This window comes from Notothenia coriiceps, unplaced genomic scaffold (assembly GCF_000735185.1).
Source record: "Notothenia coriiceps isolate Sejong01 unplaced genomic scaffold, NC01 NC01_scaffold00006104, whole genome shotgun sequence".
Classification (NCBI taxonomy): Eukaryota; Metazoa; Chordata; class Actinopteri; order Perciformes; family Nototheniidae; genus Notothenia; species Notothenia coriiceps.
Genome location: NW_011338805.1, coordinates 574,743 through 587,988, shown reverse-complemented (window position 1 = coordinate 587,988; position 13,246 = coordinate 574,743). Strand labels below are relative to the sequence as shown.

Below are 13,246 nucleotides of genomic sequence, written 5' to 3'. Positions count from 1 at the left end.
AGAAATTAGTTTCAGATTGACGAACTGAGAATAATTACAGATGAAGATTAAAAAACGTTACGGAAAACGTATGGTTTTAAACTGTGATGGCTCTGTAGGCCTATGTTATGCATAGTCTAAATAAAACATAGAGGGTTACAGGGTCACGTAAATGGATACATACTAGGCTACTATTAGATATGAGATTGTGGTTTATTATATTCTTTATCGGACAGTTATATGGACTTGAATAAAAAGAAAAAATAACTTATTTAATTAATAGGTTGTAAAAAATATCAAGTTATCTGTGTTTTAAAAAATAAATGATGATGCCTTTATGTTGAAAGTGACTCGGGTTTGAGTCCAGCATGAACTTTTTTGTTATTTTCATGNGACAGAAGAAGCGATCGAAAATCACCCCAGTTGATCGGGAAACCAGTTAACGAGGGAACCAGTTAATCCGGAACACCGGCTATTACGCCACTTCCTGCCACTACCTCTCCAATTTACGATACTTTTCGGTTGTAAAACAAAATGTGTTTTGAATTTCAACACGAAAAATACTGACAACATTTGCTGTGAGTCTTCAATTTGCAAATGTGTTTACCGACAATGTGGAAACACCGCCGTTTTTAACTTAAACAGCAGTGACCGTTTCATCAACAGGCAGCATCAGGGGAGGAGCGTGCACATGCAGAGCCCACCTCTGCTCAAGTATTTGTATGATAAACACAGAAATAACGGGTTAAATAAGATGAACAAAACTCAATAGAAGACGTTAAACAGGGTTAGCACAAACACAGGACAAGCCAAACAGGGATTTCTGGAATTCAGGTAAGAACTAACGCTTTTCCACCACTTTAGCATCTAGGGAACAAGTATGGATAATACAGTTTTGACTGTAAATTTCAATACAATGCATCACTTTTATGTTGCAATTTACATATACTTCTAACTTCTATTTACTCTCTTTAATAACACCACGGTTGAATGTGTTTTATACTGATATGTTTTGCATTTCTCACTCTCTGTAATGCACCTGTCACAGTAAAGACACTACACTGACCATGCTGCTACGAAGGCTGACCCTGTGTTCTAGGAACCATTTGGATTACCGGAGAAGAGTATGTGGGTTTCTCACCAGACCACTGACACAAGGCAAGCCATGCTGCACAGCCACTCTGTGACACACGTAATCCCATGTAAACACTGTATTTGATGTCTGTTTTCAGTCATCCAGCATCCTGGATGACAGAAAAGTCAAACAACAAACTTGCAACCCCAGATCTTTTAATACAAGTAGATTATGTATGCTCATATAAATGCTCTTTCGTTGCAAAAACATCTGGATTATTGTCAGATTATTAAAGTATTCTGATATGTGATTAATCATAAATACTTCTTTTTTTTTTAAATAGCAAACATGCTCTAGTTCTAGCATTAGGTCTGGGGATGTATGCATTACTTTAATTTATGTGAAAGTTAACTGAATTCTGAGTGATGCTAACAACACTTTTTATTAATCATCTTTTGGTTTAGTCACCTATGATTTAATTATTTCACACTTGTTTTATATACTGTAAGAAAAAAAAGGGGGGGGTTTAAACTTGCTCTCACAAAACAAGCAATTTGCAGAGGTCTTCTGAGCCTCAGGGATGGCCATTTTTATTTATGTATTCTTTCACATAATCAGACTAATCAATAATGTGAATAATTATTTTCAGATTTATAATGCTTTTGCTTGCAAATGTGTCAGTCTCTTGTTTTTCTGAAAGTACACAATATTAATGTGTATTGTGTTATGTCAAAATAGTCAAAAGTGTCTGTTGGCAGATGTGGTGAATTTTAAAGTGCTCCTTGTAAACATGATGTAACACACTGTGCAAACGTTGACTGGGATATTGTGTTTGCAGAGAGATTTCAGATCTACTTTAGTCTGAACAAGATGTCAGGATCTTTCTGTCCCTCTCTCTCTCTGTCTCTCTCGCGCTTCATTGGTAAAGAGAGATGTGTAATGTCAGCACAGGCTATTCTGCCTGCCCTGCTGATGTGGCAGTTTGAAGGCTGTGATTATCCGTTTCCCACGTTACAGATGAATGAAGGGGAGGGCTTTACTGTGTTTGTCTCAGTCATGGAATTGTATAGTGATGAAATCAAATATAAAGCTATAGTAATACACTGTTACATCCAATTAATTAATAACATTCCTATCTGGAGTTCTCCTGAATGATTAGTCTATGTAGGTATTATTTCTTCTCATGCATACTTCATACTACTCCTGCTTCCGTTTTTTTTCTGAAACACTTCCTTTTCAACAGTCAAGTAAAAATAACTTCTTGTCCTTTTATACAGTTCCCAAGGAGAGGGCTCATGGGAGCTCCTTTGCACACCGCGGGGAACTGCGCCAGGCCAAGAGGATCGTGGTGAAGCTGGGCAGTGCTGTGGTCACCCGTGGGGATGAATGTGGCCTGGCTCTCGGGAGGCTAGCCTCCATTGTGGAGCAGGTGGGAGGACAAATAAACCAGTATAGTAAAAACATACGTTTAAAGTTCTGAATAACTTCCAAGACAATTCTCCTACTTAAATAACAATGTTTATTGTCAACCTCCTTATGTCAAGTCATGCAGATAGTTTTATTTTCCTAGGTATTGGAATATTTTACCACAACAGTACAATGGGTCAATTGAATTGAGGTGTAATTGAATAAAAATGCCATGTTACTCTACCACACATGCTTTGAAGTAACTGTTCTTGATTTCTGCAAGTATAATCCCATTGACCCCATGGTATTTGGGTGGGGTAAAATAAGACAAGTCTTGACATTTAAAACTAATACCAAATAATATCATGGCTAGTTATCACAAGTGGTAGGTAAGAAAACATGATTTCTTGTTGTAATTTTGTTGAACCAACATTTTAAGGCTGCCTCCTTTGAGCATGAATGTGAAAACAAGTGAGCCCAGCTGTTGTCTATTTCCTAATTGGGTGAATCGGACTGCAGGTGGCCATGCTGCAGAATCAAGGCAGGGAGATGATGATTGTCACCAGTGGAGCGGTGGCCTTTGGCAAGCAAAGATTAAGACATGAGATCATGCTGTCCCAGAGCGTCCGGCAGGCGCTGCACTCGGGACACAGTCAGCTCAATGACATGGTAGGAAAAGGTAGAGGAATGTGTTTAGGCTTCAAGTAATTATAAAGTATTTCCCTTACGGTTTTACATTTTTGAAACTAACAAGGATGTTCATTATATATTCAGTTGTTTGTTTTATTAAATGTCAGAAAATTGTCAAAAATATTGACCAAGGTGACAGAAAATATTCAAATAAGAGGCTAGAATCAGATTTTTTCAGTTGGCATTGTATTTAATACTTGACAACTAATCAAAGCATCTTTGCAACTCTAGTTGAAGGCTTATCCGTTTACTCAGAAAATCTATGTAACCATTTACTGCCTTTTGCGGCAGTTGGTGCCGGTACTGGAGGCCCGGGCCTGTGCTGCTGCTGGACAGAGTGGGCTGATGGCGCTGTATGAGGCCATGTTCACCCAATACAGCACCTGCACTGCACAGGTAAAATAATGACTTGAAATAATGATCAAGAAACATATTACAGTGTCATATTTGATCTCTCTCACTCACTGCTTTCTGTTAACTCTGCTGTCAGGTCCTGGTTACAAATCTGGATTTCCATGAGGACCAAAAGAGGCAGAATCTGAACAGTACGCTGCAGGAGCTGCTGCGCATGAACATCGTGCCCATCATCAACACCAACGACGCTGTGGTGCCCCCACCGGAGCCCAACAGCGACCTGCAGGGGGTAAATGTGGCTACAGACAGCATGGGGGGGGGGGGTACGCAGCGGAGGAGACGATGATGATAAAGTGTAGACCGTCACTGTTCATTAGCAGCAGTGTTTTCTTTCATCCTCACACGATGAAACACCTCAACCAGCCGGCCTCACCTAAGCAGCTCTGCCCTCAACCATGAAGGCACAAGCATGATGGGAGGGATGGCAGTGCATGCTGTCACTGGAGAGGTAGTGCTGTCAGAGGGGGGCCGGGGATAACTTCTGTAGGTAGACCCTTCTTTACCTGCAGAAATCACTAACACATCTTTTCCTTGGATAATTCTGCCTCGCTCTCTCTCTTTAAACCTGATTTATTGACATAAAAGAGACTATTTTATGAAAATCTATAATAGGTTTGCATATAATTTTTACTGAACTTATCCCTTGCATGTATATTTAAACTTGCATGGACTTAATTTGGCAGTTTCTCTGAAGTATTTAGTTCATTATGCAAAAAAAGGTTTGAACCCATGCCCAATGAATGGACCTCTTGTTGAAAAAGTGAATTTCTCCCTTTCAGTGTTGCACTCCCAAGCAAAGTGTTGGTTCTGTCACAAGGACTGTTTTGCACTGTTTAGAAGGTCTTTATACATGTATTTGTGTTCATCAGCCAGACTATAACCTTTAAGAAAAGGTTGTTTGCAGATGGCTTTCTGTCTTCAGGAGCTTACTTCAGCATTTTTCTGGCTCTGTAGGTGATCAGCATTAAGGACAACGACAGTCTGGCGGCACGGCTAGCTGTGGAGATGAAGGCTGACCTCCTCATCGTGCTGTCTGACGTGGAAGGTATTTGCGTTACCACAACAACAGTATGGGTCAGCTGTTAGGTAACAACACCATCTGTCTGCACTCTTCACTGGGAAACCCCCCCCCCCACTCCTAACAGGGTCAACTGAGAGTCATAGAGAGACAAACACACACCTTCTGCCTACATGTTTGAAATTGATGCTGATGGGGTTGCCACGAGGTGTGTGTGCATGTGAGTGTGACATGGCTGAGGATCCGTTCAGTATCAATTGAGAAGATAAAAAAAAATACTGAGAATCATTTTAGCCAACTATTTATAATCAGTTTGTTTGTTTTCAGGATTGTACGTGCTTTGTTGTGCATTTTGATACCAAGTTGTGGGCTGATAGTTTGTGTAACAATTGTAAATGTCTTAGGACTGTACGACAGCCCCCCTGGGACAGATGACGCCAAGCTCCTTGACATCTTCTACCCTGGGGACCAGCACACCATCACATATGGCACAAAGTCCAGAGTTGGGATTGGAGGCATGGAGGCCAAGGTATGGTGTCAAAGACTGTGTTGAAAACTCTATTATTTTCATTCAACTTTAAAGACTCAGTAAAAAGTCTCACTGGGAATTCATCAGATGGGCAAGCTATAAGCCAGTGATGTCACACTCTTCTTCTTTCTGGCTTGTGATATTTTTAACAAAATATATTTGTAGTTTGGGCTCTATATCACATTCAGATGTTGAGATGCTGGCAGTTCCACCAAAGACACATTCCCCCTCTAAACTTTTCCCCAGTTTAATTTACATAGCTGTTCAAATGATAAAATATTCCCCAACATAAGCAAATGTTGTTATATTTCCGTAGCATGAAAAACAGATTTGTGTAGGAGAACTCCTTTCTACTTTCCTCTCCATCCATTATCTCACAACCCTTCAGATTTGTCTTGTGGAACTTTTGAGGGGCCCAACCCTTGGTTTTGGAATCACTGGACTACACTTAATAGTAACATTTGAATCTAGTCCCCTCATATGATATCAATGATACATCTTTTTTTTTTTAGAGAGACCTTTTTTCAGATTGTGTCTTGCTTTCTGCAGGTCAAGGCTGCCCTGTGGGCTCTGCAAGGTGGCACCTCAGTGGTCATCGCCAACGGCACCCACCCTAAAGTAACGGGTCATGTCATCACTGACATTGTGGAGGGCAAGAAGGTGGGAACCTTCTTCTCCGAGATTAAACCTGCAGGTCAGTTCACTAGGGCTGCATGCTTTCTCTACCAACAACTTATCACATTTGTATCAATCCTGCATTACATTTGTATGAAATGAAACAAGTTGTAAACTAAATTAAGTTATAACCTGGCGGTATAGTTGATAAACTTGAAGTCTGTCCCTGACCCTTCACCAGGCCCAGCTCTGGAGCATCAGACACAAGTGGCACGTAACTCTGGAAGAACGCTGGCATCTCTGCACCCAGACAAGGTGCCACAATGCCTTAATAATGCCCATTGTTGTGTTCTTGTCAGTTGTGTTTATGGGTGATAGTTTAAATAACATCTTACTATATATTATACAGACCTTAAAGAATAGGCCTAATCTTACCTTTTATCCGATACAGAGAAACACTGACCTCTTGTGGATAGATGTGCTCATCCTGCCTGTGTTTTGTTGCCTGTTGTCAGAGGAGTGAGATCATCTGCCTTCTAGCGGAGCTGTTGACTGAAAGACGGGAAGAGATTCTGGCTGCCAATAAAATGGACATGGACCTGGCTGTGAATACAGGTAACACAAGCCCACAAGAAATCATTTAGCCGAGTTTGCAGATGATGAAGCTTCATAGTACCTATACATACTTTTTCAGCAGACTCCTATTTTCCTATTAATGTTAGGGCTGGCAGCCTGGCACTATAAAAGTATTATTGCGATATCTATAAGACATTTAAAAAATCAATAATTATCATTCTGTCAGTCCATTACATATTTGGCTTTGTTTTGCATTGTGTCTTTTTTCTTTTAGAAAATGAATTGCAATCAAAATAAGTGTAGTGAGGTGAAGAAAGAGTCTTTAACCATAACATAAATTATTTCGGGGCTGGTTTATGTACACAATATTCTCATATGTATGTTATTAACATGATATACTACACCCCTTTCATTGTGTATATTGTTTTCAAATGTTAAGAACAAAATGAAAATCTGATTTTGTTAACTTTTTCTGTGGACAGTTGACTTCCTTCTGTGCCTCTCCACCAGAGGGCAACCAACCCATTTTCTCTCTATGCCAAAGTGTAACTTTGTGTGTGTTTTTTTTTCTACAGGCCTTTTGCAAGCAGCCATGCTGAAGCGACTGAGTTTATCTCCTGCCAAACTGAACAGCCTGGCCCTCGGCCTGCATCAGATCGCTGTGGCTGCCCAGGACAGTGTGGGTCGAGTGCTGCGCAGAACCAGGGTGGCTCACAACCTGGAGCTGGAGCAGATCACTGTGCCTATTGGAGTTCTTCTCGTTATCTTTGAGGCCCGACCCGACTGTCTGCCACAGGTATACAGACAGAGCAGCCGTTAAACACACAGATCTGGCAATTTGGTAATGTATTGGCAAATGCTAACAAGATAAAGAAATTAATATAATCTGAAAATGTATGAACAAAAAAAATGTAATATCTGAAGTAATATTACAAAACATTGTTTTTATGTAGGTGTCAGCATTGGCAATAGCCTCTGGCAATGCCCTCCTGCTGAAGGGAGGCAAGGAGGCTGCCAACACCAACCGAGTCCTCCACCAGCTCACACAGGAAGCCCTTTCCATGCACGGAGTTAAAGAGGCAGTACAGCTGGTAAAATATGCTTCCTATACATGTATTACAAGGCAATACAAACGTTATATACAGCATTTTATGGACTGGGAGGACCCAAGTCTGCATGAAAATACATCAAGCCTGTACAGCCTGTAGCTGCTGTGATTGACACATTTATATTTGCTTCCAGGTGAGCACTCGTGAGGAGGTTGAGGATCTCTGCCGACTGGACAAGATGATCGACTTGATCATCCCTCGAGGTTCATCCCAGCTGGTGAAAAACATCCAGCGGGCGGCAAAGGGGATCCCGGTGCTGGGTCACAGCGAGGGCATCTGCCATGTGTACGTCGATGCAGAAGCCAGCGTTGACAAAGTCATCAAAATTGGTCAGCATATATAAGAACCTTGTCTGACGTGTGCGGAAGTTCATGTGTAAACGATTGTACATTATTGACAAATTAACAATACTTATACATTTACCAAATGTTAAGATGTGTAGTATTGGTAGGCCATTAAGGCCAGACGTGTTTGTTAGCTTGTACTTTGCTCAATTATTAACTGACTAGGAATATAGCAGTTATTGACTGTTATTTTCTCGTTCCAGTCAGAGACTCCAAGTGTGAATACCCGGCTGCGTGTAATGCGATGGAGAGTCTGCTGATTCACAGAGACATCCTCAGGACTCCACTGTTTGACCGGATCATTGACATGTTTCGCACTGAACGGGTAAAACACTGATCTTGAAATGTGTTCCTATTCATCGATATAACATTAGCAATTCTTATAAAACAATTTGATACCCATTTTTTCCCACAAAATAAATTGCATTTCCTTTTGTAAGTGTACTCTTGTCTTGCCAAAGCCAGCATATGAATACATATTCAAACGGTCAAACCAGTTAGCTGTTATCATACTATATTTGTCTATGAGCATGGGGCTGCTTTTATATTTCATTAATAAACTTGCATGCCTGCATACATATTTTTAGAAAAACACAGTCTTCTCCTAAGCCCAAGGGCTAAATATAGTGTTATAAGAAAATGGCTTTATCTCAAAAACCACAAGGAAAACTCATTAAAAGTTCAATATGAAACAGAAGTCGTTGGTGTAATTGAAGATACTTGTTCAAAGTATGGCCGTACCAGATTCTAAACTTAAGTCCAATCAGAATAAATATTATTTCATTTATCTATATCATACTAAATATAGTCTTCAGTACAAGTCTACTTGTCTCTTATTTATCTTTGTTCTATAATGTGTCACTAGGTGAAGATTCATGCAGGCCCCCACCTTGCTTCCTACCTGACATTCAGCCCATCAGAGGCAAAGTCCCTGCGGGCGGAGTACGGTGACCTGGAGTGCTGCATGGAGGTGGTGGACAGCATGCAGGAGGCCGTGGACCATATTCACAAGTATGGCAGCTCCCACACAGACGTTATCATCACAGAGAACGGTAGGTGGCCTTTCCTGTTTGATGGATAAACACAACTAAGACAATACTAGCACAAATTGCTTTTAAAAACGGCAAAAATATGCAGTCTTGCATTATTTACGTCATACCTTACCTCACCCTGGCCAAACAGCAGTACTGAGTCTAGGTCAGTCTTGTCTTGCTCCTCGCTTCTCCCTGTAGGTGTCTGATATTCGTCAAGTTTCTCACTCCCTTGATTCACCTTCCCCATTCATCTCACTTCCTGCCACAGGGACTAATGAGCAGTGACACTTTGTTGTCAGGATGAGTGCACAGCCTCCCTGTGTGACTCTAACGTAGGGGACAGAGCCCTTTTTAAAATATAGAGCAGATGCTAAAACACAGTTTAAAAGAGTCGTCCCTGTCATAACTTTGGGCCAGTTTTGTCTTTCAAGTGAGCCATCACACCACATTCTTGTAACTCATGTTGATTGAACCACTCTGTGCCAGGTTCAGAGTATTTCCTGATTTTTAAAGGCTGTTGCTATACAGCATGCAGACAGAGTTGAAGACTAACATATTGCCCTTTTTGTGACTCCTTCATTTGCCAGGCAATTTTAGAGAGTATCATAAAATATTGATGGCAACTAAATAATTGTATTAAAAACGCAGCGTTTGTTAGACGCTACATCTGCAAGACAAGGAACCATTCTGAGAAATATCTTTTGAATGAATGGAACATCATGAAGTGCAAATTCCTCGATCAAATGTTGAAATATGCAAAATATTTCACATGACTCTTTTTGGTGATCAGAATTAAAGTGAGCATTTCTACATTGAGGATTACTCAACTGCAGTGAAGGATGTGCTGCCATCTGGTGACCACAGAAGGTACTTCAATACATTAAAATGTACGCATTTGTACTAGTTATTTCCTGTCAATCAAATATTGGTAAAGTAAAGCCAGATTTTATACCAATGATACAGTAGTTATAAAACATGTAGATAGATATGTAGCTTGCTTGATAGATATGTAGATACTCTTTCAACAAAGGTAATACCTGTTTTAGCTAAATGTGATCTGATTTTATTAACACACATTTGCGGAGTATTTAATTTTAAAAAAATGCTAGCATTTCAACTAAAGACCTATAGTTGTCTACATCCCCCTGATATAAAGGATGTGTAGATTGTGTGTTCACTGCTCACTTGATTTGAGGTTAGGGAACTGGGTGTGTACTAAGATAACATTAGTATTTGTGATTGCAATGAATACCTGTAATGTATGTAATCCTCAGAACCGCAGATTAAGGTTTTCTCTTAAATGTAGTGTTGTTTATTGCATAAATTCATTATTTTAATCTCTATTTCTATGGCATAATCACAATGAAAAGTTGTTGTCTGAACCTCATGTTCATGCCTGAAAAGGTGTTATGAGTTTGTGAGCTAACAAGCTATCTTTCTCTTTCAGAGCACACAGCAGAGCAGTTCCTGCAGCTGCTGGACAGCGCCTGTGTTTTCTGGAACGCAAGCTCACGTTTCGCAGATGGCTACCGCTTTGGACTGGGTATGTAGTGATGATGTCCCCATATCATCTATCTGTTGTCTGTATTCCTGTGAAATCTTTTCAACAGCCTTATATTCTTGTTTGTTCTCTCTCAAACTACTGCATACTCTCTTTCAATACAGAAATTATGTTTTACATTTCTCCCTTGCTCTCTTTCTTCCTCTTTTGGTATTTAGGAGCGGAGGTTGGAATTAGCACCGCTCGTATCCACGCCCGGGGCCCTGTCGGCCTGGAGGGGCTGCTCACCACAAAGTGGGTCCTGAGAGGGGACGGGCACACAGCAGCAGACTTCTCTGAGCAGGGTACCATGAAGTACCTCCATGAAAAGCTGCCTGTTGGGCAGCCTCTTGCTGGGCAGCGGGACAGCAACTAGACCACAGAACACTCACAACACTCACTTGGCCTTAACATTATTCCAAATGGTTTGCATTGCCCAGCAGCAGCTCTGTCTGGGAATGAGTTGCAGGTGATGGCTGATGTCACTGTTTTACACTTTGGAAGCACACAGCATGGAGAGAAGCTTACCACACCAATGGTCCATTTTATCAGCACAAGCAGAAAGTTGTTCAGACTGTTACTGAGAGTTTACAAATGTTTTAAAGTCTACCTCAGCGTATGATTATATTATACGAGTGAGGTAAATCACCCTCAAAGGCTGCTGCAGGAGGTGTAATGTGGATATAACGACACAATACCTTCAGAATAGCATATCAAATAAACAAGGGAATTAACTGATAACTGTTTTAAAGGCAGCATAAATGCACATTATTTATACTGAAGTGCTAGAAATTACTATCTTTTCAATATGGAAATCTCAGGCCGTGTTTTTAAAACTGATACTAACTGACATAAATGGCATTACTTTTATTCATGAAATTTGTATAAAATCTTAATACTATGTGTAATTTGTGCCAAATACAACTTGGTTTTTGTCATATGCACAATTAATTAATTAATTACAGATAATTTGCAAAGAAAAAACCTTAGATCTCAGGTTCATTCAAACAATGCTAATTATAATGTTTAAAGAAACAACAAATACATGTACGCATACATTACAGGTACTTAGTTTTCAAACTTCCATAAAGCATCCAAAATCATATATCTGGTCAATGATCAGCACACTTAGCAATTCTCTCCAGCAAATAAAAAAGGGTATTATGATGAGGGGCTTGTTGTATCTTTAATTTATTTAATATTGTTTATTGAGGTCAATTTCATGCTTTAATTGTGCATAATCTATAAATGTTAGACCCAATTTTATTTAGCTGACTGCTTTCAGTGCTACCAACAAGGATCATACAGATTTCACTGTAAGTGCTTTCTTTGTTCATAAACTATAACATCCAGTTTTTCTTTCTCTTACCGTAATTTCAGGTTGTTTAAGTGAAAACTAATAACTGACTAATAACACTACATGTTGGCATTTATTATAAAATGAATTATCTCAGTTTTACTGGTGTGTTTACAGATTATGATTTAGTATTAGATGTTAATTCCATAAGATAATTATTGTATAAAGAACATTGATATAAAAGAAACCCTAGTTGTGTTTCATAGCAATGAGAGTTTGAATTCTTCTATGCATCCATTTTATGTTTTTTTTATTTGATCATTGTTACAAGTTGTGCTCATTTTTCCATACTTTGCTGCTTGCCTGCGTGTTCATTGTGCGCCCAGAGCCTCTGTCAGAGCGGGAACAGTAATTGACAAGCTGCCTCCTTCAAGCTGGAGGGGGAAACCGCGACTGCTTTTAAATCAAGCTTTGTTACATTCCAGCCTCTGAGCTCCCATCTGATGTCTTGCAATGCACACTTAAGGGTTGTATAATAGCAGTATTGTAGAATTAAAAAGAAAAGTGTCGAAAAAGAATATTTGGATATTTTTTCTTACTTTCTTTGATTTTAGCACTTGAAATGTTGAGGATCTTTACACGTATGATCATCTCTGTCCTGGCACTAGTCTTTCTACTTTCACAAAGAACACAAATTAATGGGGGGAAAAAAGTCGTGCTGATTTGAAAAACAGATGTCTAAAAAGGGCCTTTTTAAAGTTGCCCATAGGGGAATTCGCATTGCTGGAAGTGGGGCAACGAAGATGGAAGACAATACTATAGAGGTTTAATTATCCACCCATCAGAATGAAAAGAGGGAGAACTGAGACTAATAATGGAATCACGGTCTTATGTTCTTGGTTTCTCTGTTTCTTTCGTTTTCTCTCTTTTCCAGCATCTAAAGAATTCATTCTCTAAATCGCACTACTTACCCTTCAATCAGCATCCCATCACCAAGTCCAAAGGGTTCAGAGATGAAGAGGGAGACAAAACTCAGATCTCACTCTTTTGTCCTTTTTATTTGAAGCCCTTGAAAATACCATCTAAATGACTTGAGGTAGAGAAGGAACAATCCAGGGACATTGAGTATAGCCTCTTTGATGCACATGTTTTATAGAACTGTATTTTGAAATATTGCATTAAAGTTGTTTGCTACAGTAACGGTAGCTATTTCGGTGCATGTGTGGTATACTCGGATGCTTTTGTGAACAGCTGTTTTTAGCGAAACAATACGACATGGAGTGTTGTGATACGAAAAACTTCCTTTGTTGGGTTACTGAGTATATTCCTCTGTATAATTTTGCAGTCAAGTATTGTATTTTGCGTTTAAATCATCATATATTTACAATAAACCGCAACCCTATGTCAAATCCCCATCTAAATGGTCTACATTTGATCTTTGAATCCAAGGAAACAACTTATTTTACATTTCCATCACCCCAGTTCTGTTCTCTGCTCATGTGCCAACTTTATGGCCCCTAAAACAGGATAGTACATTTTGCAACGTTGTACTGAATATTTAAGCAAGGCTGTTTGGAGAGTTTCAGGTTATTTGCCACTGTTCTTTTTATGTAAAGTTT

The 13,246-nt window shown here is 39.6% G+C and overlaps 1 protein-coding gene across 3 annotated transcripts; it reads left to right on the top strand.

The window, feature by feature from the left end:
* The first annotated feature begins 378 nt into the window (after positions 1-378).
* Positions 379-11,323, top strand: aldh18a1 (aldehyde dehydrogenase 18 family, member A1). 3 transcript variants are annotated; one of them, XM_010768891.1, is made up of 18 exons: positions 379-813; positions 1,033-1,137; positions 2,332-2,483; positions 2,981-3,130; positions 3,443-3,547; positions 3,642-3,794; positions 4,520-4,610; positions 4,988-5,112; positions 5,662-5,806; positions 5,969-6,042; positions 6,243-6,342; positions 6,879-7,099; positions 7,257-7,394; positions 7,546-7,741; positions 7,960-8,081; positions 8,622-8,808; positions 10,238-10,333; positions 10,510-11,323. In XM_010768891.1, exons 2-18 carry the CDS (start codon positions 1,047-1,049, stop codon positions 10,704-10,706), a joined length of 2,343 nt encoding a protein of 780 aa, XP_010767193.1. In that variant the 5' UTR covers positions 379-813; positions 1,033-1,046; the 3' UTR covers positions 10,707-11,323. The 3 variants fall into 3 exon arrangements, with proteins under 3 accessions (XP_010767193.1, XP_010767194.1, XP_010767195.1); XM_010768892.1 differs by having other exon boundaries at positions 1,028-1,137; XM_010768893.1 differs by lacking the exons at positions 379-813; positions 1,033-1,137; positions 2,332-2,483 and having other exon boundaries at positions 3,076-3,140.
* Positions 11,324-13,246: the final 1,923 nt, after the last annotated feature.

Bases quoted from the DNA above. Each gene is read 5' to 3' on its own strand.
- aldh18a1 (XM_010768891.1), top strand. From the start codon at position 1,047: ATGCTGCTACGAAGGCTGACCCTGTGTTCTAGGAACCATTTGGATTAC. The intron at 1,138-2,331 runs GCAAGCCATGCT...CCTTTTATACAG, and splicing joins CACCAGACCACTGACACAAG to TTCCCAAGGAGAGGGCTCAT. The intron at 4,611-4,987 runs GTATTTGCGTTA...TAAATGTCTTAG, and splicing joins CGTGCTGTCTGACGTGGAAG to GACTGTACGACAGCCCCCCT.